The 27516-nt window shown below is 48.5% G+C and overlaps 1 protein-coding gene and 2 long non-coding RNA genes across 3 annotated transcripts; 2 read left to right on the top strand and 1 right to left on the bottom strand.

Annotated features, from left to right (window-relative positions):
- Window positions 1-8: 8 nt before the first annotated feature.
- On the bottom strand, window positions 9-24670 carry LOC310851808. The gene is made up of 3 exons (XR_014567831.1): window positions 24573-24670; window positions 2310-2818; window positions 9-666 (listed from the first exon to the last, which is right to left on the bottom strand). It is a non-coding gene; the product is annotated as an uncharacterized lncRNA (long non-coding RNA).
- Window positions 2581-23305, top strand: LOC310851807. The gene is made up of 2 exons (XR_014567830.1): window positions 2581-2699; window positions 22756-23305. It is a non-coding gene; the product is annotated as an uncharacterized lncRNA (long non-coding RNA).
- Window positions 4165-23305, top strand: LOC310851378 (uncharacterized protein). Its single transcript, XM_083753703.1, has 6 exons — window positions 4165-4250; window positions 6294-6797; window positions 7419-7500; window positions 9604-9686; window positions 9984-10110; window positions 19353-23305. The coding sequence occupies exons 2-6, from the start codon at window positions 6384-6386 to the stop codon at window positions 21365-21367; spliced, it is 2721 nt and encodes a 906-aa protein (XP_083609829.1). The 5' UTR covers window positions 4165-4250; window positions 6294-6383; the 3' UTR covers window positions 21368-23305.
- Window positions 24671-27516: the final 2846 nt, after the last annotated feature.

Here is a 27516-nt window from a genome sequence, read left to right as displayed (position 1 = left end):
TCAGGAGGAATTAGACTGGCTTGTGGAGCAAGGAGTGCTATAGCCCGTGCCTAATGCCCCCTGAGAAACCCCAATCATCACACCCGTCAAGCCCAATGGCTCAGTCCACATCTGCGCAGACTACAAATGTACCATAAAGAAGGTCCTTACGGCTCATGCATACCTGGTGCCAATGGTCAGCCATGTCCTCGCCACCCTGGCGGGGTCTAAGAATTTTGGCAAGCTGGCCGTGGCCCAGGCCTATCAGCAGTTGTCACTGGACGAGGCCACTGCGGAGGCACAGACGATTGTAACGCACAGGGGTCCGTTCCGTGTCAAGGGGCTGCAATTTGGCGTCCGCATGGCCCCAGGCATGTTCCAAAATCTAATGGACTCTCTCCTCAAAGGAATTCCCAGCGTCACCCCGTTCTTCGATGATGTGTTGATCACCGGGGCCACGCTGGGGGAGTTTGGGGACACACTCCGCATCGTCCTGCACTGTTTCCAGATAGCCAATCTCAAGGTGAAGCAAGAAAAGTGTCTGCTAGGAGTTCAACAGATGGTTTTTCTAGGATTTACAGTAGATACAGACAGAGTCCACCTGACCGGGGACAAGATGAGGGCTATTTGCAACGCCCCTGCACCTAAGGGAGAGGCGGAACTCCAAGCCTTCTTGGGACTATTGAACTTTTACCATGCCTTCTTACCCCACAAGGTAGCAGTAGCAGAGCCCCTAGACAGTTAGAAAAGCAGGCCCCATGGATGTGGGGGCAGTGCCATGAGGCTGCGTTCAAAGCAGTCAACGATCTGCTCGTCTTGAACTCAGTCCTGGCGCACTTTGACGAGAGGTTGCCGGTGGTGCTGGCATGCGACACCTCGCCCTATGGTGTCGGTGCCGTACTAGGGCACCAACTTCCGGATGGAAGAGAGGTGCCGGTGCCTTACTTTTCCCAGACCCTCTCCACAAATAGACAAAGAGGGCCTGGCAATTGCCAACAGAGTAAATAAATTTTACGATTTCTTGTATGGGTGCCTCTTTACCGTCATGACCAACCACAAGTCGCTGCTTGGCCTATTCACACCCGAGAAGCAGACCCCTCAAATACTGTCACCCTGCGTCCTCAGGTGGTTGATTTTCCTCACCAGCTACCAGTATACCCGGTCCACCAGCCTGGGAAGGCAATGGGCCACGCGGACGCCCTCAGCAGACTGCCACTACCTGAGACTGGACCCGACCCCGCACCCGCACATGAGGTCATGAGCCTGGAACAGCTTCCTGACCGCCCCATTCAGGTGCTGGAAGTAGCACACCACTCCATGAAGGACAGGGTCATCTCCCGGGTCCTGGACTGGGTGTGGTGGGGATGGCCCAGTAGCAACCCTGGGCCGGAATTTGCGGGCTATACAACCCGCAAACACAAGTGGTCAGCCCACAAGGGGTGCTTGTTATGGGGAAGCAGGGTGATCGTTCCCCAGCCTCTGCGCCAAAAGGTCCTCACAGCCCTACATGAAACACACCCAGGGGTGGTGAGGCCCTTAAGCTATGTGTGGTGGCCAGGAATTGACGGGGAGATAGAGGCCTGGGTTAAATACTGCCAGAGCTGAAAGGAGTCCTGCCCAGATCCCCCAAAGGCCCCCATCCAACCCTGGGAGTCCACCCAAGCACGGTGGTCTCACCTGCATGTGGACTGCGCTGGCCCCTTCCAGGGAAGGACATTCTTTGTAATGGTGGACTCATACTCCAAATGGCTGGAGGTCGCCCAGGTACCGTCCACTTCCATGGCTGCGGTCATCCAAGTACTATGCAGGCTGTTCACAACCCACAGACTCCCTGACACCCTCGTCTCCGACAATGGAACAGCATTCACATCACAGGAGTTCCAGACTTTCGCAACAGAAAATGCCATCCGCCATGCACGATCAGTGCTGTTCCACCCCGCCATGAATGGCCAAGCAGAGCGCATGGTGTGGACCACCAAGGACACCCTCCGCCGCATGACACAAAGGGACTGGGAGTATCGCCTAGCTGCATTTGTCCTAGCCCAGCATAGCAGCCACAGCACAATGATGGCCGGAGCCCAGCGGAACTACTCATGGGCTGGCGCCTCACAACAAGACCGGACCGCCTTCACCCCAACAGGGCCCATGAGGAGGCAGCAGTGGGGGAAGGTGGGAACCCCCGGACCTTCCAGCCCCGCGACCCAGTGTACGCAAAGAACTTCGGGGAGGGCCTGGCATGGGTACCCGCCACAGTCACCAGGGCGACTGGCCCCGTGTCATACGAGGTGCTAACGAAGGGGGAAAAGCTTGGTGCTGCCACTGCGATCAACTGCTGTGATGGTTCCTGGGGGGAAACTTCAAGGAGGGCTGGACAGAGGAATCCCAAGGGGATAGCAGAAGGGTGAGGCCCATAGAGCAGGAGGAGCGGGTAAGGGAGGCATAACTAGGAAGTCCAGAAGTGACCGAGGCCAAGCAGCCACAGGAACCAGAACCACAACTGAGTGGACCAGCGGCGTCCAAGCCAACGACCCCGTCACAACCGGCAGCCCTGGAACAAGAGCCAGAACCAGGAACCCCGACCGAGAGAAACCCAAGACCACAAGGGATACATAGGTGACCAGCATACCTCAACGACTACAAATGCTAACCACCTGGGCGCAACGGGAACGTAGAGGGGAGGAGGGTTATGTACTAAGCTTGGAACCTAGAACAAATGGCAAGTAGGATCCTAGAACACGACAACTGATTGGCCTGCAGGAAAAGACCAATCAGGCTCCAGGAGGGAAGCAGAATCAGCCAATCAGATGGGACTAATTGTGTAACTAATGTATATAACAGCCTGAGGATTGGGGTGCAATTAAATCACTGCTTTACAAGCTGCAATAAAGAGCATGAAGTCACTACAGGACTCCTGAGTAGATTTCACAGAATGTAATGCTTCTTTGGTTGGGATTGTCGAGCAAGGAGATTGGAGATGGTTGCCAGTCAAAGGGTAGTTTAAGACATGGGGGGGGGGGAGACCTCCTTGTGAAAGGGGGGGCAGTTTTGGGAGACATTCCAGCCGTGGCATTGGCAGCCAGAAGAGGAATCCTGGAAGAGGACACTCCAGGCTCATCTAGTCCAACCCCTGCAATTCAGGAACCCCGGTTCTTAGTCCCGCCAGCTCCCTTGAACTGGGCAACTCAGATGCCTGGAGCAGCGCCCGTTGGAGAGCAGCCTTGGGTCGCCTCTGGAGCTGGCCGGACCTTTTGGACGGCTGTTTCCATCCCCCCTGCCTTCTGCTGTCAGGCCCGGTTGGGAGTTGTAGTCCAAAGCCCATTGAGGGGAGGTGGTTTTCAAGTTAGAACTAGGAGATGCCACCAAGTGTGTGTGTGTGTGTGTCGGGAGGGTGTCTTTTCAGTGCCAGGATACAAGGTGCTCTCTTGACCCGGGAGCCCAATCCCTCTCCCCCACCCCTAGAAAAGAGGGTCTTCCCCTCATCCTCTCCTTGCAGGACCCCCTTTTCCTTCCTCTTTGCTCAGAGTCAGAACCAACTCTCTCTCGAGGGACCCTGGAGCCAAACACTTGCAGAGTTTTCCTTCTCAAGCAAAGGGGGGCAAGGAATACACTCTTGTTGCTCTTGAGATGTACAGAAATCTCTTGTCCTGATGCTTCACAACACAGGCCTGCTGTGATGGGTTTCCTTGTCCCCCTTGCCACTGAAAAATTCCATTTCACTGCCTCTTTGCCGATTGTTACGTTTCATTACTTCTTTTAAGGTAAAGATGTTACGCTGCATCTTTGAGACGCTGCACTTCCTGCTGCTTTTTTCTCTTCTGGGTTTGAATAAAACAGAATCTGTGGACTAATGTTCTTGCTTTTTGTGTGGTCCTTTCCTCTTGCTTGATATACAACGGACGCTTATTTATTTAGTTGTCCGTGGCATTTCCATGCCTCTTTTTTCTCCAGGTGCCAGAGACCTGCTTCTCCCCCGCAGCCCCAGGCAGAGAGAGGGGCTCCTCCTCCGGGACACGGGTTCCCCCTTCCCACGCACACGCGCCCACTCCGGCGCCCCTCCGCTCCCCTCAGAGGGAGCAGCTCTGCGCCTGCGCGACGCCCCGGGCGGCTCCGCGGGAGAGAGAAGGGTTAAGGGGCGCCGAGCTGGCTTCCTAGAGAGGACAGGGAAGGAAGGCGGGCCCTCTGACGTCCCTTCCGGCCTGGCCCTCGCCTGCCGGGCTCTGGTGGGTCTCCCTCGGGGAAGCCTGCGGAACTCCCTGCCCCGCGACGCTGAGGTAAAAGCGCCTTGGCTTTCCCCTTCCTCCTCCCGGGAGAGGGAGGGGCCGGGGGGGGCTCTTTCCCCAGCTTCCCAGGAGTTGTGAGGCTCGAGGGGCAGCTGGACGGGTCTCCGAGGGCCTCTCGGCCTCCTTCACAAACTAGGCTTCCCAAGCCTCTTGGGAGTCTGGCTTGGCAGATGCAGCCCGGAGGGGGGCCGGGGGGCTCTCTCTCTTTTATTTCCCCTTATTTTTCTTTCTTTCAAAAGATGTTGTTCATGTTTGAAAGGAGATGGAGGAAAGTGGGAAAGGAGGATCACTTCCTGCTTCTCTTTGCTTGGCATCTTGCAATAACCTTCAGTTTAACTGGGCATTTTCCCTGCCATCAAAAATGAGATCAATATTTTGGCATCTCCCAGCTTGACATATGCTTTGATTTCAGCACATAACTATTTTGAAACAACATAAATTGGTATTTGTCACAGTAACACACAAATATTTTGTTTTCAGTTTGAAACCTTGTTTCCTCCACCAAAACCTTCTGGTCTTCTCCTCTCATATTCTTTGATAACCTTTTCCTTTTCTGGTGATTAACTTTAAAGCCTGCTAACATATCAGATGCAACACAGATGGAGCCTGTGTGTGTGTGTGTGTGTGTGTGTGTGTGTGTGTTGTTTCCTCTTGTTTTTTGAATAACTTTTTATTGGGTTTTATAAAGAAGGATCATAGGAATAATAAGGAATACAGATAAGTAAAGCAACTCTTCTCATGCCATTTGTATATCACAAAAGCAGCATAATAACTTTGTGACATCAGGTTCATTGTCAGTGCTCAGCGTATGACTTTTGGGTTAAGGAATTGGTTTGAAGGCGACCCAAAATAAAGGGGAAACAGAACAGAGTGAACAGAGAGCATTCCACATGGCAAAGCCCTTGTGGCTGTGCTTCGATTAAGGGTGAGTCATGGGCCTTTCTCCTCTTCCATTGCCAACTCAACAATATAAAGTGTTGGTCTGTTGATGAACTTAGGCCCAGAAATGAACTGGCAACCAATGCAGGTCTTTAAAACAGGAATTACATGTATGCCAAAGGATTTTCGTGGGTCTTCAGTGAGGAGGGGTAGATGCCACCTGTCAGGCTCCCCCAGTGGCCAGCCAAGAAGGAGACAACAAGAAGAGTTCCTGCCAAGTCCTTTATTCAATATTTACAGAGAGAGACTTTGAACAGCGCCTCTCCATCGCAGTAATGGCGTCGTTCTGAGTAAAGTCCCTCCCCTCTGTCTCTCCTCTTCTACGTCATCCCTGCGTCGGCTGATCTGTGCTTTCTGCCTCTGAGCTTCCTGTTCTCCTACTCTCAATGCACGCTGGATCCTGGGAGAAGGAGGGTCAGGAATGCTTTCTGAAGACACAGAGTCTGTCAGCTGTCTCTCCCCTGGTGCTGCTCCTTCTTCCTCCTGCTGCTCTCCCAATATTTCCCAGCTTCTCCCCTCTGCAGCCTCTGAACTATGACCTTCTGCAAACCACTGTTGTAAATCTATACTGTCCTCCTCTTCTCGGGAAGGTTCAGGAGGAGGGAAGGGGGTCTCCAGCATTCCTCTTGGGTCCAGTCCCGGACACCACGTGGAGCCTGTTGGAGAAAAGGTGGGATAGAAATGCCATTAGTAAAAGAGGGAACCCAGTTGAGAACCCAACCGCTGCATTTGGGGCCAGTTTCTGAGGTGTCTTCCAGGGCAGTTCCACCCAGAGGGCCTTGCCACCGTCCCCTCGGATCCAGAGCAGGAAGTCCCCAAGGGACGGGGGCTGGAGCTAGACATGAGCCCTGCTGCTCACCAAGCCACCCAAGCAGATATGACTGGGTTGGGGCGAAGCTCTGGACTATGAAGTGGGGTGGGGAGGGACCCCCACTATTGCCCTGGCTCCAAATTACACGTCATACAAATGACTCACTTGTCATTCACAGTCATGACTTCTTCCTCCTCCTTCTCTCCCTACACTTGCTCAGGGAACATTCTTCTTCTCTTGGCTGTGCTTTGATATTATAATAGAAGAATGTGTTTGATTCATAGGATTTGCTGCACCTTGCATTAGGACACACAGAACTTGGCAGAGGACCAAGGGGCTCCTTCCGATCTCTTGGAGACTTCCAGAGAGCCCAGATGGATGAGCAAGACTCAGCTGGCCCTGAAGCAGGAAGAGGCCATGCCATGAAAACGGGGAGTAGTGGGGGATTCTGGGAAAACTCAATGCAGAGGATCCTGGGTGAGGAGGACACCCCTTGCTCACAGGTGCAGAACCAGCAGCTCAGGCAGTTCTGCTCCCAGGAGGCCAAAGGACCCCGAGAGGTTTGCAGCCAACTCTACCACCTTTGCCATCAGTGGCTAAAGCCAGAAAGGCACACGAAAGCTCAGATGTTGGACCTGGTGATCTTGGAGCAGTTCCTGGCTGTCCTTCCTCTGGAGGTGGAGATCTGGGTGAGGGAATGCGGAGCGGAAACCAGTTCCCAGGTGGTGGCCCTGGCCGAAGGTTTCCTCCTGAGTCAGGCAGAGGAGAGGAAGCAGGCAGAGCAGCAGGTGAGAGAGACTTTCCTCTGGATATTCCCAAGGGGCTCCAAAGAGGAGGGAGAGTATTCCCAAATCATTTCCTAATGGCCCATCCTTTTTTGGAAAGCATATTATTATTATTATTATTATTTATGACACCCATGTGGCTGGGTGCCTTCCAGCACATATAAAAGCATAAGAAGACATCAGATGTCTTCTAAAAGTTATGCATTTTCTTATCTCCTTCTCACCTGATGGGAGGGCATTCCCCAGGGTGGGGGCCACTGTGGAGAAGGTCTTCTGCCTGGTTCCCTGTAACTTCACTTACCACAGTGAGGGAATCAGCAGAAGACCCTCCGAACTGGACCTCAGTTCATGGAGACCCTCCTTTGGGTATAGTGGGCCTTTGAGGCCGTTTAGGGCTTTTTAAGGTTCAGCACCAACACCTTGAATTGTGCTGGGAAACGTTCTGGGAGCCAGTGAAGATCCTTGAGGACCAATGTTTCATGGTCCTGGCAGCCAACCCCAGACACCAGTCTAGCAGAAGCAGGAAGCAGCTTTCACCTCTGTCCCCCGAAAGCGCTTGCCTCTGCCATTCCTTCTCTAACCCTTCTCCCCATTCTCTGTTTTGAATCCTTGTTGCTCTTTCAGAGGAAGGATCTTTGGGCAGAAATGGGTCTTGATTCTTCTGAGGCAGAGAAGACTCCCTTGGACGCCAGAGTGAGGCCTCTGGGTAAGGAGGAAGGAGTGTTTTCTCCCCCGTTTTGTCACATTCTCTTGGTTTTGAAACTAACCTGTGAGTTCTTTGCATCTTTTGGGGGAAGACACCTGGAGCCCAGAGCTCAGGGGGGGGGAAATGTATTTTTGCACAACTATTATATGAAATGGGTACAAATGTCCAAATGTACTCAGCAGGGGAGATGTTTACGATAGTAATTTGATTAGTTTAAAATTAATAATAATAATAATAATAATAATAATAATAATAATAATAATAATAATAATTATTTTTATTTATATCCCGCCCTCCCCAGCCGAAGCCGGGCTCAGTACAGCATAAACAACACACTAAAATCATTCATTATAAAATTAATTAATTCAAGCCACTGGCAACCATTGGGCCAGAGCTCCGCGAAGATTGCCGAGGGAGGGAGTCAGGCTGTGCCCTGGCCAAAGGCCTGGTGGAACAACTCCGTCTTGCAGGCCCTGCGGAAAGATGTCAAGTCCCGCAGGGTCCTGGTCTCTTGTGACAGAGTGTTCCACCAGGTTGGAGCCACAGCCAAAAAAGCTGAATGTGATCTCGCAGCGAAGACCTCGTAAGGAGTCTCGCTGCGGCATTCTGCACCCGCTGGAGTTTCTGGGTCAGTCTCAAGGGCAGCCCCACGTAGAGCGAGTTACAATAATCCAGTCTGGAGGTGACCGTCGCGTGGATCACAGTGGCTAGGTCAGGGCGAGAGTTCAATAATGGCCTCATTATAACAATGCGAAATTACAATACAATTAGTAATACCAATCTTTAAGATATCAAATTATATAATATAGATCCCCCCCGCATGCTAAAACTGATGGTTTGATTATTTTCTTGATTTCTGCATTCCAAAATCTTATTATTTTCAATTACCCTCCTGTCAAGATAAGTATCCTTTATACAAATAATATATAAAACTACAAGTGAGGCACTCCAGCGATATCCTTACTCTTCCCATGTGTGGCAATCTTTCTGTTCGTGATATTTCTTCTTGTCCTTGTAAAATGTTCTGTTTATCTTTTCCTGGTTGTTGCTGTTCTCCATCATTCCTTGGGCGGAGCTAATATCCCATTGTGGTTTCAGAAATTCTCCATCGCTCTGTCCTATGCTTCGTTGTTTGGCAACTTTAACAGCAGCTGCAAAAATCACACTATCCCAATAAATAATCAGTTTTTGCCATTTTTCTTCTCTGCCTGGGAAGGAGAGGGATCGGTCAAACTGCAATTGACTCAGTAATGAACCTTATCAGCTCCTGCACAATTTTCAGATTCCTTACATCCCTCTGTCTGGCCGAAGATAAATGCGCATTTATCCAATTAAATTAAATTCCAAGTCCTTTTAGCATTAATCAGTTCAGTCTGTATATAATAAAGGATGGGGAAGAGTCAGCTCTAATTTTCCATCATAAACATTTTGCAAAATAGAGCTTCCCTCCCTTTTTCCTTTTTGTTTTTACACACACAGTTCCATTTGATGTTATATTTCATATCTGCAATCCAGTTTCATCCCTGCTCACCTGTACATAGATATTTTCAACTAGTATTCAATCGCAGGCTGCCAATTCATTAGTGTAGAGAATAAAGCTTTATATAAAGAAGCCATAGGCTCCCCTCCCCCCACCCACTGTCTTTTGCAGCAAATGAAGTTTATTCCCAAATTCAAACCTTAAAGAACTTGCAGCTGGTTCAGTTCCGCAGTTTATGATCTCATCTCTTCCAGCAACGCCAGTACATTAGTGCAAATAGAGCGCTAATTGACAGGGGAACCTCTGCTTCTTAATGGCGGAGAAGGAGGGTTTTTGGCAGGCGAAGGGCTTTTGCACTCAGCGCCTCCCTGCCTCCCGCAATCCATGCCAGAGCCGGAACCTGGTACCGAGACAAACTGGGAGTGAAGCCCGTTCCCCCCTGTCCCTGGAAGAAACTTGCAAGGAGAATTACCCTCAATCGTCCTTGTTTTTCCTTTGCCAACGATCTCCCGCTGCCTCCATTAAAGCAGAGCAGAACCGGAAGCTAGCAGGGGAGACTTGGACAAGCCCCATCTGCACTTAGAGATGCACTTACAGTTTCCCACTTACATTTTCTCTCCCAGGTGGCGGAATGATGCCACCAAGACCTGCTCCTTCATCTTTTCATGGTGGTGGAGGGGAGGCAGCAGCTGTGGACCCAGATCAGGTAGGGGGAAGGAGCCTTGTGGGGAAGGTCTGCTTGGATGCAGAGGAATGGTGGGAGGAGCCAGAGAAGAGGGAGCCGACTGGGAGGAGGAGGAGGAGGAGGGGTCTGAAGCTGGAGAGGGAAGAGGGCTGAGGGAGCAGAGGGAGTCTGTGGCAGAGAGCAGCCCAGACTCCGAGGCAGAAGCTGCAGCAGGAGAGAGGAGGGATGAGGAAGGCAGAGAGGGGTCTGGCCGCTGTAGAAAACAACAGAGCCAAGGGAATGTTCTCTAAGAGGACAGCCTTTTTCCTGTTCTGTTAGGGTCCAGTGTGCTTTGAAGATGTGGCTGTCCATTTCACAGACGAGGAGTGGACGTTGCTGGATCCTGACCAGAGAGCTCTCCATAAGGAAGTCATGGAGGAGAATCGTGGCATCTTGGACTCTCTCGGTAAGGCTCCCTATTGGATCATCCTATCTGTTTTGTAATGCAAGACATCTCTCTATGTGACAAACCTCTGATATTTCGATGGGGCTCAACAGCGCCACCCGCAGCACCTGGGATGTTAACACTCCCACAGCAAACCTTGAATGGATGGCTATTGATTGCTTTCCCTGTGAATATTCTTCCTCCAGTTCTGCCTTTTAAAACCCTGACCAGGCTGTCTGAACTGCCCAGGCCTTCCTTCTTCAATGTAGGCTTCAGAGTGATTTGGGATGTTGAAGTAGCTCCAGTCACGTTTCCTGCTTTGTTCCACGACTGAACCAAACAAACTCCATCCCAAAACAGAGCCAGGCTTTTTGAATCTCAGGCAGTGAACCCTGTAGTAACAATAATGATAATTTTATTATTTTTACCCTGCCCATCTGACTGGGTGGCCCCAGCCACTCTGGGCAACTTCCAACAAATAGGAAAAACAACAACAACAGCAACAACAAACATTAAAAACTTCCCAATACAGAGGTGCCTTCAGAAGTCCTCTAAAAGTTGCATCGTTATTTCCTTGACATCTGATGGGGGGGGCGTTCCACAGGGTGGGTTCCCCTACCGAGAAGGCCCCCTGCCTTGCCTCGTCCCCTGTAACTTCTCACAATAATGTAACATTTAAGTACAGTGGTACTTCGGGTTAAGAACTTAATTCGTTCTGGAGGTCTGTTCTTAACCTGAAACTGTTCTTAACCTGAAGCCCCACTTTAGCTCATGGGGCCTCCTGCTGCCGCTGCGCTGCCAGAGCACGATTTCTGTTCTCATCCTGAAGCAAAGTTCTTAACCTGAGGTGCTATTTCTAGGTTGGCGGAGTCTGTAACCTGAAGCGTATGTAACCTGCGGTACAAGTGTAAGGAAACTTGAATAATAATAATAATAATAATAATACTGATATGACAAGTTTCTGCTGCATTCTGTGATGTCGAGAATTTAAGAACACATCCAAATTGGTTTAAGGTGATGCACATCATCATTAAATGTTTAGCCACTAAAGAAATTTAAATTTGGCAGCTGCTACACACATTTGTTCAATATATGAAAAGTGTTTTTCAGCACATAGAAGTGACGTGCAGCGTAAATTAATAATGCAGAGTTTTAAAGAATAAGAGCTTTACTGAGTTAAAATAAACTTCTTCATAAACAACATGGTTCCAAACAGGTTGACTGAGATTACATACTGACTGTTCACAACTGAGGCAGACTGACTCTCACTGGAAATGATTACTTAAATATTTGCCTCCTCGGTCGGTTTGGAGTTGAATAACTGGCCTTTGAAAACGTCTTTCTGCCCATACCTTCCAGGACTTCAAAGCATCTGCACATTTTGATTTGTTTCTCAATAGATATAGGCATGAATACCTTGTTTTATCATCCACAATAATTGAGAGCCAGTGTGGTGTAGTGGTTAAGAGCAATAGACTCGTAATCTGGGGAATCGGGTTCGCGTCTCTGCTCCTCCACACGCAGCTACTGGGTGACCTTGGGCCAGTCACACTTTTCTGAAGTCTCTCAGCCCCACTCACCTCATGGAGTGTTTGTTATGGGGGAGGAAGGGAAAGGAGAATGTTAGCCGCTTTCAGACTCCTTAGGGTAGTGATAAAGCGGGTTATCAAATCCAAAGTCGTCTTCTTCTAGGCCATATCTAAATCCTCCCTCACTCTTTGGAAAAGGACCAATTAAGTCAGAATGAACAAGTTGCAAAGCAAGTGTCGAAATGTTGCTATCAAAGGGTTAAAGAGGTAGCAAGACGCTCTAATCACTGAGCAGCTGGAAGTCATTAAGCTTCCAGGAATGTGAGTTTGTATAAATAGTCAGTTCACCCTTGTGTTTTTCCCTTTGAGCGTGTTTGCTGATATGTGTGGTTCGTCACCAGGTTTTTCTTTTCTTTTGTAAATAAACCTTTCTTTGAGTTCTAAAACCGCTTGCTCCAAGACTCCTCTTTGAAAAGATACTGCCTCTCCTGACCTTCTTAAACCGCTGTGCGAAATGCTCTGCTGTAATGGGACTTGTGACGATGGAAGCGCACTGGACATTTACTTAGCATTAAACTAATTAAAGTTTAATGGGTTATGGTTGTTTGTACGTCAAGAAGGAGATAAGGAGTGCAGTTCAGAGTGATTTATGAAAGGACTGGAGCAAAGACAGAAGCGGTTGCCGACAACGAAAGCCTTCAAAGCAGCTTGAGTCCTGCAACGTGCCTAGAAAAGTTTTAAACAGGCACTGCGCAGTTTGTACTCGCTGGAAGACGTCTTATTCCTCAAGGAGCCACCTCAGCAGCTGGGAGACGGTCTACAGGTGTGTGAGTATCGTTCCTAAGCCCCAGGGAGGATGGCAGAGTCCCAGGAAAAATTGGCAAGATTGGAAGGCTAGAGTAAGGGTTTGGTTGCAAGCAAAAGAGTTGTGGAGTTGTACTGAAGCACCGCCTTTACAGGCAGCTGCAGACGCGTCTGCAGAAGACAAAGCAGCAGCAGCAGCTTCACAGAAACGCGACAGGAAAGCCCAAGGTCTACTAGTTTTGGCAGTGGGACCAGAGCAAATGCCTTATGTTTCTGAGTTAAAGAACACGCATGAGGTCTGGACGGTTCTGCAGCGGTTAAATTCCAGAAACACTGCGGGGGCCAAGATCCATGCTACAAGATGTTTGTTTGATTTACGTCTCCAACCGGGAGCGTGTGTGAAAGAACATATTGCCAAAATGGTGTCTGCCTTTAATCAACTAAGACAGCTGGGCATTCCTTTCTCTATGGAGCAGCAGTCATACATATTGTTGTCTTCTCTTGATAAAAGCTATGAGACTCTAGCTCTAACTTTGGAAGCTATGCCTTCAACTGAATTAAACCTTGAATACATTTCTTCTCGGCTTGCAGATGAACAGGATAAAAGGCAAAGAGAAAGAGGTTTGTCTTCAAAGGGGAGTTATGCTGTGCCTAAGAGTGGGGATGCTGAGTTTGAGAACACAGTAAATGCTTTTGCAGCTAGACACTGTTTTCGCTGTGGTTCCCCTTCCCATTTAATTAGGAATTGCACCCGTGAACCTGGTCAAGACAGCAGAAGAAGAAGAAGAAGAAGAAGAAGAAGAAGAAGAAGAAGAGGAGTTTGGATTTGATATCCCGCCTTTCACTCCCTTTAAGGAGTCTCAAAGCGGCTAACATTCTCCTTTCCCTTCCTCCCCCACAACAAACACTCTGTGAGGTGAGTGGGGCTGAGAGACTTCAAAGAAGTGTGACTGGCCCAAGGTCACCCAGCAGTTGCATGTGGAGGAGCGGAGACTCGAACCCGGTTCCCCAGATTACGAGGCTACCGCTCTTAACCACTACACCACACTGGCACCAAGGCCGTTACCCCTAGTTACCAGACAAGGAGTTCCAGGGGACGTCGAAGAAGAGGAGGAGGTCGTGGCTATGCCCACAGCACACAGCACATGGCTTCAGCAATGGCGTTGATGCAAGGGCGTGGCCATGGCAACAATCTACGCTGGTTGATCGACAGTGGTGCATCTCACCACCTGGTGGTGCCATCTAGTGTCCGTTTGCAGAATTGCAGACATTTGCAAACCCTTAAAGTTGTGACAATGGCAGATTCAACTAAACGTTCCTTAAAGACCGTAGGCACAGTGTTCTTGAATTGTTTGCAAACAGAAATTGATGCCTACGTGCTAAAGGGAATGAAGGGGTGTATTTTGTCTGTGTCAGAACTTAATAGAGATGGGTTTAAAACTGTGTTTGAAAATGGGGTTTGCACTATTTCAAAGAATAACGTATCTCTTTTGCAGGTGGAATGCAGAGATGGGTTATATTATTTTGAGACAAGTCCAGATGAAGTTGAACAGGTTCATGCTGGTTGTGTGAACTCGCCTACCCATAATTCATTTATGGGTGTTCATTTATGGCACCGCCGTCTGGGACATATTAGTTTTCAGTATGTTAAAAGGCAACCTGAATTATCAGAAGGGTGCAAAATGAACAAATGTACTAAGTATTTGGATTGTACTGCATGCAAAAGGGCGAAGGTTCATAGATGCAGCTATCCCAGTTCAGATAGGAAATCTGACAAAGTATTCCAACTTATGCATATGGACCTATGTGGCCCAATGCCTGTTGCTAGCATGGGAGGTTCGAGGTATGCACTGTGTCTCTCGGATGACAAAACAAAGGTTACATGGTTTTTTCCTCTCAAAACAAAAGCAGATACTGCAGAAACAGTTAAAAATTGGGTTCATGCAGTAGAACTTGAATTCGGTACTAAAGTACTTGCTTTTCAGACAGACAGAGGGTCAGAATTTACCGGGTCTGTGTTGCAGAATTTCTTTAAGAAAAAGGGAATTAAGCATCGTCTGTCTCCACCTTATTCCCCCCAAGAAGGAGGCGTGGCCGAACGTAAAAACAGGGTTCTGCAAGAGTTGGCAAACTCTATGTTGTTTGATGCTAAACTCCCTCAAAGTTACTGGGCGGAAGCCTGGCAGGCGGCTACTCATATTCTGAACCGAGTATATAATTCGGTAATTGATACTACCCCATATTTTGCTTTATATGGGAAGAAGCCCAAAGTTAATTACTTTCGGGTGTTTGGATGTCAAGCCTATGTACTTATCCCAAAAGCGTTAAGGAAAAAGGGAAGTCCAAGGGCTAGGAAACTCACCTTTTGTGGTTACGAACCACACGCCAAATCTTGGAGATTCGTGAACCCAAATGGGGATACTACAAGAGTGGTCCTCAGTAGGAGCAGTGAATTTTGTGAGCAGTCCGGATGGACTCACTTACATGCTAACCCTGACATTTTGAGAGATGATTTAGGCATTTATGCTGAGAATGAAAGTCCAGAGGGTGGTGAGCCAGAAGGGGATGGTGCACATGGTTCAGATGCAGATTCTGACCAGGCACAAGGTTCTTCTCCTAAGGTAGAAAAGCCAGAATCTAGGAGTGTTCCAACATCGCCAGTCAGTAGGCCTAGCAGACAGCAAAAGCGAAGCAGGTCACCTGCAACACCCAGCCCAAGGGAGGTATCTGAACGGAGGTCTTTATCCCTAGGGGCGCGTCCAGATATAAAGTCTGAGACAGATTCTGACAGCCAGCGGTCAGAGGGGGCACAAGAGGAGCAATTGCGCAGGTCAAAACGTGCCACAAAGGGCAAGCCGCCAGAGCGGTTTAAGGTGACAAGTGTATACGTAAATATGGCACAGTGTGAGCCAGATAGCTATATGGAAGTACAACAGCTTCCAAGCTCAGAAGCCGTAAAGTGGCAGGAAGCAATGGAAAAAGAGATGGCTTCAATGAAGTCTCTTGGTGTGTTTACAAGTACAGAGCTTCCGAAAGGGCAACAAGCTGTAGGTTGTCGATGGGTATATCGTTTAAAGCCCACAACTACTGAAGAGTTGCAATATAAAGCCCGACTAGTTGCAAAAGGGTTTTCGCAGCGCAAAGGTGTTCACTATTCTCAAATCTATGCCCCTACTTCAAGATCGGAGTCACTAAGAATGCTTTTAGCCTCTTCAGCTAAGAAGGGAAATAAGCTGTTTCATTTGGATGTCAATGTGGCTTATTTAAATGCAGACTTACAGGAGGAAGTCTATATGACACCACCAACAGGTTTTGAAGGAGACAAGCCAAACCAGGTCTGGCGCCTACACAAATCCATTTATGGGTTGAAACAGTCCGCCCGTAATTGGAATTCCTGCTTAAACGATGCTCTAGAGAGCATGGGGTTCAGAAAGAGCGCCGCAGATGCATGCCTTTATCTAAAAGGCTCGGGATGTGAACAAGAAGCAGTCTTGATATTTGTTGACGATTTATTATACAGTGGAAAGGATGATAAACTTGCACAACAATTTGCCACAAAGCTTGGAAAAAGGTTTCAGATAAAATCACTAGGCAATGTATCTGTTTATCTAGGAGTTAAAATTCAGCAAGATGAAAATGGGAACTATTGACTCAGCCAAGAAGCTAAGATCCAGCAGTTGCTGGAAAGGTTTAAAATGGACAACTGTGCTGGTGTTAAAACCCCAATGGAGTTAAGTTACACAAAGGATGCTCAAGCCGAGCAACAGGCAGAGTTCAGTAATCCCGGGGTTTACCAGTCAGCGATAGGTAGTCTACTCCACATTGCACAGTGGACTCGGCCCGATATAACATATGCTGTCAACATGCTGTGTAGACAAGCTGAAAAACCATCAATGCATGCTTAGCAAGGAGTAAAAAGCGTTTTAAGGTATCTCCAAACTACCAAAAGGTTTCGCTTAAAACTATCAGCAGAGGGCAACACACAACTTGAATGTTGGGCCGACAGCAGTTGGGCAGATGCTGGACCAGATAGAAAATCAGTGTCAGGAATGGCGATAAAATTTGGAAATGCACTAATTGGTTGGAGATCAAGAAAGCAATCACTTATAGCTTTAAGTTCAACTGAATCTGAGTTCAATGCATTATCAGATGTATGTAGAGAACTGGAATTTTATAAGCAACTGGTACAAGAATTGTTTGGAGAATGTTCCCTACCTATCAGAGTGTGGGAAGACAATCAACCTTGTATTAAACTAGCTAAATCAGTTCAATTCAAGGCACACACAAAACACTTGGATATCCGTTATCAAAATGTATGCCAAAGTGTAAAACAAGGTTTAATTGAACTAAAGTATTGTCCAAGCCAAGAAAATCTCGCAGACGGTTTTACAAAAGCTTTGAGTCCGCAATCTCATAAATGTTTCTGTTCAGGTTTAAATTTGAATTAAGGTCGGTACAGCTCAGTGTTACGAGCGAGAGGGGGTGTTGCTATCAAATGGGACACGAAATTCTATCACTTCTACCTGGTATTGGTTGCAACTTTGATTTTGCTTGCTTGCAAATAGCACAATCAAGGTATGTGCTACACTGGTTAACATTTAAATCTTGACCAATTTTTTTCATGTTCTCCAGATATTTGAAACTTGCATGCCCCATTTTTCTATGCAAAGCATGGGAGCAGTTTTTATGCGGGAAATTAGAGTTTTGCTGACATAGTTCAGTTATTAACACATCATTTTTTTCCAGCTTTAGGTCTCTCTGTGACCCCATTACTTGGCGGAGAGTTCTGTAAAGGGTACAAGGCATCCACCATTTTTGGAGAAGCAATTTCCTTGCCCTGCTTCTTAATAAAACACTATCACCCACAAATATAAATTCAAAACCAACATTGGTAAGGCATGAAATTGACAATAAAGAAAATTCTAGTTCTTCAACAAACTATACATCCCTCAGTTCTGCATCTAGGCATGGCATATAACACGTACCTATACCTGAGATTGGGCAATGCCGCCCATCAGCAAGACAAATGCTGTCCTTACCTTTTGGCAATTTGCTGAGTGTTATAAAGCAGTCACGGCTGTTCATTATGATTCTGGCAGAGCCAGAGTCCAAAATGTAGCTGTCTGGAGAAATTTTCTTTTCTTCTCTTGCGGCGGCCAAGATGAAATGCATCCGCTTTTCTGTCTCACAGGGATCACTCGCTTTTCCTGGGTTTTTTCACGTGGCAATCTTTCTTCATGTGCCCGAGTTTGCCACACTGATAGCATTTCTTTGCCAACATGGCATGATCCGTGGAGCATTCTTCGGTCCCATCTCCTCTTGAGAATCTGGGTTTGTGGTTAGCAGGGCGACGCAAACTCCTCTGGTCTGCCTTCTCACTCAGCTTTTCCACGCGCTTTTCAGATTCCTCCTGTAGACGGGCTGTTACATACGCCATTGATAAATCTTCTTGCCTCATGCTTTCAAGAGAGGCTATCACAATACTAAAGCTTGGTGGGAGACTGGATAGCAGGATATAGACTTGATCCAGGTCTGGAAATCTTTTACCTCTCTTTTGCAACTGGAGGAATAACATGCGCAAAGTCTGGAGGTGTGTAGTTAAACATCCGCCTTCAGGCAGCACTGTTCTATACAGTCTCCTAGTTAGTCCAGTTATTGAACCAGCACTGTCAGACAGGTGTATCTGATCTAGACGATCCAAATATTGTTTGGCAGAGTCCAATTCTGCAATGTGCAGGACCTGTGGTTCCTCTAGAGCCAACAAAATGTGCGCTCGAGCTCTATCATCTTCTTTCTTTTCCTGCTCAGAGGGTTGTGGATTCAAACCAGTTTCCACACAGTACCAAAGTCTATCATGTTTTAGAACCAGTTCAAGCTTGAGAGCCCAAGTCAGGTAGTTCTTACCATTCAGATGTTCCATCTGGGCAGTGTTGCCAAGATTAATAAACCGCAGGTTGCTGAGCTGACATGGTTTCTGCTCCTTGCTGCACCGGGTCTGCTTCTTTGGTACACGACCTCACCACTGGACCTTCAGTTCCTTTGAGGTCCTCACCAACATCACCCTGATTCTCCAGCTTTAGCAATTTGCCATCCATAAAACACAGGGCCCCATGACCTGACACGAAACGTAAATTAATAACGCAGAGTTTTAAAGAATAAGAGCTTTACTGAGTTAAAATAAACTTCTTCATAAACAACATGGTTCCCAACAGGTTGACTGAGATTCCATACTGACTCTGCTCACAACTGAGGCAGACTGACTCTGACTGAAATCTTTCAGAGAACACACAGAGAAAATGGCTGCTAAGTCACATGTCAGAGTGACTCAACAGTTAGCAGTTAGGCCTGAATAACTTTAGTAGGCCCAAATGATTGTGCAGTCCCAGCACTTCCCAGCCTGCTTTGCTGCTTCTGCTCTCACGTGTCTTCGTCACATGACAAGAAGTTCACGTTTGCCATTTTTATTCCTCTACTCTTACATCGCCCACCACAAGGCAGCTGACTATGACCAAGTCAGTCCAGAGTCAGTGTTCCCAAATATTTCTCCAGCTCTTAAAATTTGTTTAGATTTATTACTGCATACTGAACAACTTAGCATATTGAATATATCTTAATTTTAACAGGGAACTTTCCCGCATTGGCCACCTTTTTCAATATGAGCACATTTTATTTATGAATATAGTACAGATCCATATTTAAATTTGAACAAAATAACAGTACCAGGTTAAGCTGTACTTTTAAAAACTTGAGAGAGAAAACATCTAATATTCAACTTGATTTATATACGAAACCAGACATTTTTACAGAACAAAAGGAACATTATAACATCTAACTCCCTTCAGTTCTTCCCCTGTCCCAAGCATTAATTAGCATTGTTTCATAATTTGGTACTGCACTTCTTCCCGAGACTCTAATCCATTTGCCTCTTAGTTTCAGGTGGTGATGAATTGGAAATGAAGAACAAGGGAGACCACAACGAAATCCACACAGTGGAGGAGCCATATCAGGATTCAGACTGTGGAGAGAGCTTCAGTCAGAGCTCCCATTCCACTTCCCATCAAAGAAATCCCCTTGAGAAGAAACACTATCAGTGCTTGGAATGTGGAAAAAGCTTCACCTGGAAACAGAGTTTGGCTGCCCATCAAAGAATTCATACAAAAGAGAAACCCTATCACTGCTTGGAGTGTGGAAAGAGCTTCAGTCACAGTCACAATCTCACTACCCATCGTAGAATTCATACAGGAGAGAAACCATATCACTGTGTGGAATGTGGAAAGAGCTTCAGTCACAGCTCCCATCTCACTGCACATCAAAGGATTCATACAGGGGAGAAACCCTATCACTGCTTAGAGTGTGGAAAGAGCTTCAATCAGAGGGCTAAGCTCACTTCCCATCAAAGGATTCATACAGGGGAGAAACCCTATCAGTGCTTGGAATGTGGAAAGAGTTTCAATCAGAGGGCCAAGCTCACTTCCCATCAAAGGATTCATACAGGGGAGAAACCATATCAGTGCTTGGAATGTGGAAAGAGCTTAACTCGGAGTACCTATCTCACTTCTCATCAAAGGATCCATACAGGGGAGAAACCCTATCAGTGCTTGGAATGTGGAAAGAGCTTCAGTCTAAAAAGCAGTTTCACTTCCCATCAAAGAATTCATACAGGGGAGAAACCCTATCAGTGCGTGGAATGTGGAAAGAGCTTCAGTCAAAAAACCAGTTTCACTTCCCATCAAAGAATTCATACAGGAGAGAAACCCTATCAGTGTGTGGAATGTGGAAAGAGCTTCCGTAACAGCCGCAATCTCACTTCCCATCAAAGGATTCATACAGGAGAGAAACCATATCACTGCTTGGAGTGTGGAAAGAGCTTCAGTCACAGCCACGATCTTACTTCCCATTGTAGAATTCATACAGGGGACGAACCCTATCAGTGTGTGGAATGTGGAAAGAGCTTCCGTAACAGCCGCAATCTCACTTCCCATCAAAGAATTCATACAGGGGAGAAACCGTATCAGTGCTTGAAATGTGGAAAGAGCTTCATTAGAAAGCACAGTTTCACTTCCCATCAAAGAATTCATACAAAAGAGAAACCCTATCACTGCTTGGCGTGTGGAAAGAGCTTCAGTCACAGCTATACTCTCACTTCCCATCGTAGAATTCATACAAGGGAGAAACACTATCAGTGCGTGGAATGTGGAAAGAGCTTCAATCTGAGGGTCCATCTCACTTCCCATCAAAGGATTCATACAGGGGAGACACCATATCATTGCTTGGAATGTGGAAAGAGCTTCAGTCAAAAGAGCAGTTTCACTTCCCATCGTAGAATTCATACAAAGGAGAAACCCTATCAGTGCGTGGAATGTGAAAAGAGCTTCAATCTGAGGGCCCATCTCACTTCCCATCAAAGAATTCATACAGGGGGGAAACCCTATCAGTGCGTGGAATGTGGAAAGAGCTTCACCTGGAAAATAAGCTTCACTTCCCATCAAAGAATTCATACAGGGGAAAACCCCTATCAGTGCATGGAATGTGGAAAGAGCTTCACCAGGAAAGAAAGTCTCACTTCCCATCAAAGAATTCATACAGGAGAAAACCCCTTTCAGTGCCTGGAATGTGGAAAGAGATTCATTAAAAGCTCCACACTCGCTTCCCATCAAAGAATTCATACAGGGGAGAAACCCTTTAAGTGCTTGGAATGTGGAAAGAGCTTCACCTGGAAAGAAAATCTCACTTCCCATCAAAGGATTCATACAGGGGAGAAACCCTTTAAGTGCTTGGAATGTGGAAAGAGCTTCACCTGGAAAATAAGTTTCACTTCCCATCAAAGAATTCATACAGGAGAAAACCCCTTTCATTGCCTGGAATGTGGAAAGAGCTTCACCAGGAAAGTAGGTCTCACTGCCCATCAAAAATTACACACAGTCGAGGAATCATATCAGTGTTAGGAATGTGGAAAGAGCTTCAGTCAAAAAGGAAATCTCATTTCATCAAAGAATACATACAGGGGAGGAATCATATCAATGCCAAGAGTGTGATCGGAGGGATTTATGAAAGTCTCATTTTTAAAGTTCTCTTAAAAAATACAGTTGTAGCTCTTAAAAGGACTTAGAGCTGGCTGAAAACGCTAAAATCAAGACAGGCTTCGACAAGTTTGTTTGTCTTTGAAGGAAAATATTTCTTCTACTCTGAGCCACTTAAAGAGAATTGGATTCCTGCAAGACAACACTCTTATCTGGACACCTAAAGTGCTATGTCCTCTTGGACACATTATTTTGTTTTTCTGTTTAATGGTTCCTCTCTTAAAGTAATTATTTGCTTTATTTGTTTAACTCGAATCTTAATTTAAGAAATTGGATTTTATGTTAAACATCTTATGTGTTATTGGGTATCAGGCTGGAAGGAAGAGGGAGGGCTGAAAAAATGCAGGAAACAGGATCTCTTAGGAAAGAGTTATTCTGTGATAAGGTGCTGTTGGAAAATAGGCTGCTTTGAGAACAAGGGAGAGGGAGATTTTGAATATGGCAGTTCAAAAACAGTTTACACCAGGCCTGTGTTAAATTTGGAGAAGCTATTAGCCCGAATTGATAAAAATCATTAAATGGTGACAAATTTGACCACTAAAGTAGAGACACTGACAAAGAAAACAGAAGCACTCGATATCTCCATGAAAGGAAGGGAGGAGAAGTCTGAAAAGCTGAAAAAGAAGACAAAAAATGGAAATCAGAACAGGAGATGCTTAGAATTGATGTGGACGGTTTGGGTGGAAGATAAGAGCCAACTGCAGGCGCCTTGGCGGTTCTTGAGATGAGACAGAAAGCCCAGCCTCTGAGACGGAGAGGAGGGAGGAGAGCAGTATTTTAGCAAAGGTTTGAGCGGAGTGGCTAGGAGTGGAAGAGGAATTCATGGAGGAGGCGCCACTCTCCTCACAGCCGGCGGTGGTGGCTTTTGGGTAGAAAACCAATGTGAATAAATCTCCCCCATTGAAACCCCCTGGCCGGTCTTCCTATATTCAGAGCCTTCTTTGCCTGTGCCCCCACCCTGCCCCAATCAAAGTCCCAGCCAGCAGCTGCCCCCCATGTCTTCCTTCGCCCATCTTGGGGCCTCAAGGCATGCGGGCAGAATTTGGTGGTGGGCCAGCCTGGGCTCAGAGGTCTGCTTTCCTCTCCTTGCACTGGGAAGCTTGTCTACTAACTAATGGATAAAGGGTTGTTTGGAAGACTAAGCCTTCTTTACCCCCCCCACCCTGTTTTGAAATAAAGCCTATTTAAGAATTGGGGACACGGAGGAAGGAGAATGTTATGTTCTAAGCTTGGATCCTAGAATAACAGGCAAGTAGGATCCCAGAATGCAACAACTGATTGGCTTGCAGGAAAAGACCAATCAGGCTCCAGGAGGGAAGCAGAATCTGTTAGGATATTTCCGTTCCTCCTTAAAAAAGGGAACAGGCTGTTGTGTGTCACATGCCTGCTAACTTCCTGCTCACTGGGCATTTCCGTTTTGTATATAGCTTTTGTTCTGGCTGTTTTCCTCGCCATGGATGCAAGCAGTCATGTTTTTCCTTTGTTCTGACCAACGTTGAATAAAACTGTAAATATGCTCTCCTGGGTGAATCTTCCGCTGTGGAAACTCTGCGAGAAAGGCGTGCATGAGTCTTGGAATGCGTCTGAGGCTCGTGTCGCTAATTGACTGATGCGGATCCAATGGGAGACCAGAGATCGTCCGGAGTTGACGTGGAGGCCTGATGCCTCTGTCTCCCTGGCAGTATCCCAACAGAAGCAGCCAATCAGACAGGACTCATTGTGTAAATAATGTATACAAAAGCCTGAGGTTTGGGGGGCAATTAAATCACTGTTTTACAAACCGCAATAAAGAGCATGAAATCACTATAGGACTCCGAATATATTTCACTGGCGATGAAGGTGGGATCCTGCTGAGCTGTCTGCTGCGCAACGCACACAGCCGCCACAGGCAACACAGCATCGCACTGCACATCCAGGCTACAGCTCCAGGGCCCAAGGACCCAGAATGGCGACAGACAACTGCTTCATGCCATTCAGCCCAGCCTCAGGAGACTGGGAAGAATACGCCACCCGCTTCCAGTTCCTCCTGGAGGCAGAGGACGTCATGAGACACAGCCAAGAAGAGGGCAACCTTCTTCAGCATCTGTGGAGAAGAAACGTTCAAGATCGCCCAAGCCCTCCTCGCTCCCACAAATATTGTGACTGTTCCCTATGACACGATAATAGAACGGCTGAAGGGGCACTTCTCGCAACAACCCTTGGGGGTAACATGTCACAATGCCTTCTAGGCAAAGCGGCAGGTCTCCGGAGAAACCATAACCGGGTATGTGACCCCCCCTCCGCCAGGCTGCCCGGCTCTGCAACGTCACAGAGCTGGAGAACATACTCCGCGACTGTCTCATGGGCGGCCTGAGGGACAAGAAGCTGCAGTGGCGCCTCTATGCCAAGAAGGACCTGACGCTCCAGGCTGCCCTAGAGGAGGCTTTAGCAACTGAAGCTGCTGAGAGGTCAGCGCAAGGATTCCAGTCAAACATGTTATCCCAAACGAGGATCCACCACGAGGACCTCACCGACGACTCAGAATTCGACCGGGAGGACGTGCACTGAGTGCAGCAGCGCACATAAGCTGCACGCCCACCACGACAGCCTCATCTGGAAAACGGGAACTGCGCAACTTGCAGGGAGAGCCACGAGCAGAGGACTTGCCATTTCCACAACGCAGAATGCCGACAATGCAGAAAAGTGGGACACATTGCCCGGGTGTGCCGTGCCTGCCCTGCCCGACGCCTCGAACCAGATGGCCAACCCAAGAGTCCCAGGCCCCGTGGTCTGACACACCAAGGCAACTCGACGAAGATCAGACTGTCAGGTATACCAGTTGCCTCATTCTAATGCGGACAAAATTACATTGAGGCACAGATAGAGGCAGCCCCGTTCTGCCTGGAGCTTGATACAGGCTCAACCCTGTCCATAATCTTGGCATGGACATTAAGGAAATTGTGTCCCAGTGGCGGCTCCAGGTTTGGCCAGCCCCATTCACCCTCCGGGAGACTTCCACAAATGCAAGGTCCCCGCGATGGGGGTGGGAACCTTCAACGTACAATGTCGAGGGCGGAAGTGGCGGTTGGACTTGATCGTGGTCAAGGGGTGCTACGTTAGCTTACTGGGGTTGGCGTGGTTTGGGCCACTGGGGTTAGCCATCACCGGGGTGAACCACACCAGCTCCCACATGGACGCCATGTGCAAAGAGTTTCCAGAGGTTTTCGATGGGGCATTGGGATGATATACTGCCCCCCCTTGGCCTACAACTAGACCCTGCCATACGACCCATCAGGTTCAAGGCCCACCAGGTCCCGTTCACCCTCAAAACCCTGCATTGACGAGGAATTAGACTGGCTTGTGGAGCAAGGAGTGCTCGAGCCGGTGCCTAATGCCCCCTGAGAAACCCCAATCATCACACCCATCAAGCCCAATGGCTCAGTCCACATCTGCGCAGACTAAAAATGTACCATAAACAAGGCCCTTACGGCTCATGCATACCTGGTGCCAATGGTCAGCCATGTCCTCGCCACCCTGGCGGGGTATAAGAATTTTGACAAGCTGGCCCTGGCCCAGGCCTATCAGCAGTTGTCACTGGACGAGGCCACTGTGGAGGCACAGACGATTGTAACGCACAGGGGTCCGTTCCGTGTCAAGGGGCTGCAATTTGGCGTCCGCATGGCCCCAGGCATGTTCCAAAATCTAATGGACTCTCTCCTCAAAGGAATTCCCAGCGTCACCCGTTCTTTGATGATGTGTTGATCACCGGGGCCACGCTGGGGGAGTTTGGGGACACACTCCGCACCGTCCTGCACTGTTTCCAGATAGCCAATCTCAAGGTGAAGCAAGAAAAGTGTCTGCTAGGAGTTCAACAGGTGGTTTTTCTAGGATTTACAGTAGATACAGACAGAGTCCACCTGACCGGGGACAAGATGAAGGCTATTTGCAACGCCCCTGCACCTAAGGGAGAGGCGGAACTCCAAGCCTTCTTGGGACTATTGAACTTTTACCATGCCTTCTTACCCCACAAGGCAGCAGAAGCAGAGCCTCTAGACAGACTGTTAGATAAGCAGGCCCCATGGATGTGGGGGCAGTGCCATGAGGCTGCGTTCCAAGCAGTCAACGATCTGCTCGTCTTGAACTCAGTCCTGGCGCACTTTGACGAGAGGTTGCCGGTGGTGCTGGCATGCGACACCTCGCCCTATGGTGTCGGTGCCGTACTAGGGCACCAACTTCCGGATGGAAGAGAGGTGCCGGTGCCTTACTTTTCCCAGACCCTCTCCACAAATAGACAAAGAGGGCCTGGCAATTGCCAACAGAGTAAATAAATTTTACGATTTCTTGTATGGGTGCCTCTTTACCGTCATGACCAACCACAAGTCGCTGCTTGGCCTATTCACACCCGAGAAGCAGACCCCTCAAATACTGTCACCCTGCGTCCTCAGGTGGTTGATTTTCCTCACCAGCTACCAGTATACCCGGTCCACCAGCCTGGGAAGGCAATGGGCCACGCGGACGCCCTCAGCAGACTGCCACTACCTGAGACTGGACCCGACCCCGCACCCGCACATGAGGTCATGAGCCTGGAACAGCTTCCTGACCGCCCCATTCAGGTGCTGGAAGTAGCACACCACTCCATGAAGGACAGGGTCATCTCCCGGGTCCTGGACTGGGTGTGGTGGGGATGGCCCAGTAGCAACCCTGGGCCGGAATTTGCGGGCTATACAACCCGCAAACACAAGTGGTCAGCCCACAAGGGGTGCTTGTTACGGGGAAGCAGGGTGATCGTTCCCCAGCCTCTGCGCCAAAAGGTCCTCACAGCCCTACATGAAACACACCCAGGGGTGGTGAGGCCCTTAAGCTATGTGTGGTGGCCAGGAATTGACGGGGAGATAGAGGCCTGGGTTAAATACTGCCAGAGCTGAAAGGAGTCCTGCCCAGATCCCCCAAGGGCCCCCATCCAACCCTGGGAGTCCACCCAAGCACGGTGGTCTCACCTGCATGTGGACTGCGCTGGCCCCTTCCAGGGAAGGACATTCTTTGTAATGGTGGACTCATACTCCAAATGGCTGGAGGTCGCCCAGGTACCGTCCACTTCCATGGCTGCGGTCATCCAAGTACTATGCAGGCTGTTCACAACCCACAGACTCCCTGACACCCTCGTCTCCGACAATGGAACAGCATTCACATCACAGGAGTTCCAGACTTTCGCAACAGAAAATGCCATCCGCCATGCACGATCAGTGCTGTTCCACCCCGCCATGAATGGCCAAGCAGAGCGCATGGTGTGGACCACCAAGGACACCCTCCGCCGCATGACACAAAGGGACTGGGAGTATCGCCTAGCTGCATTTGTCCTAGCCCAGCATAGCAGCCACAGCACAATGATGGCCGGAGCCCAGCGGAACTACTCATGGGCTGGCGCCTCACAACAAGACCGGACCGCCTTCACCCCAACAGGGCCCATGAGGAGGCAGCAGTGGGGGAAGGTGGGAACCCCCGGACCTTCCAGCCCCGCGACCCAGTGTACGCAAAGAACTTCGGGGAGGGCCTGGCATGGGTACCCGCCACAGTCACCAGGGCGACTGGCCCCGTGTCATACGAGGTGCTAACGAAGGGGGAAAAGCTTGGTGCTGCCACTGCGATCAACTGCTGTGATGGTTCCTGGGGGGAAACTTCAAGGAGGGCTGGACAGAGGAATCCCAAGGGGATAGCAGAAGGGTGAGGCCCATAGAGCAGGAGGAGCGGGTAAGGGAGGCATAACTAGGAAGTCCAGAAGTGACCGAGGCCAAGCAGCCACAGGAACCAGAACCACAACCGAGTGGACCAGCGGCGTCCAAGCCAACGACCCCGTCACAACCGGCAGCCCTGGAACAAGAGCCAGAACCAGGAACCCCGACCGAGAGAAACCCAAGACCACAAGGGATACATAGGTGACCAGCATACCTCAACGACTACAAATGCTAACCTTCTGGGCGCAACGGGAACGTAGAGGGGAGGAGGGTTATGTACTAAGCTTGGAACCTAGAACAAAT

Source organism: Podarcis gaigeae (assembly GCF_964106915.1).
Source record: "Podarcis gaigeae genome assembly, chromosome: 8".
NCBI classification, from domain to species: Eukaryota; Metazoa; Chordata; class Lepidosauria; order Squamata; family Lacertidae; genus Podarcis; species Podarcis gaigeae.
This window is presented reverse-complemented; position numbering and strand designations above follow the sequence as displayed.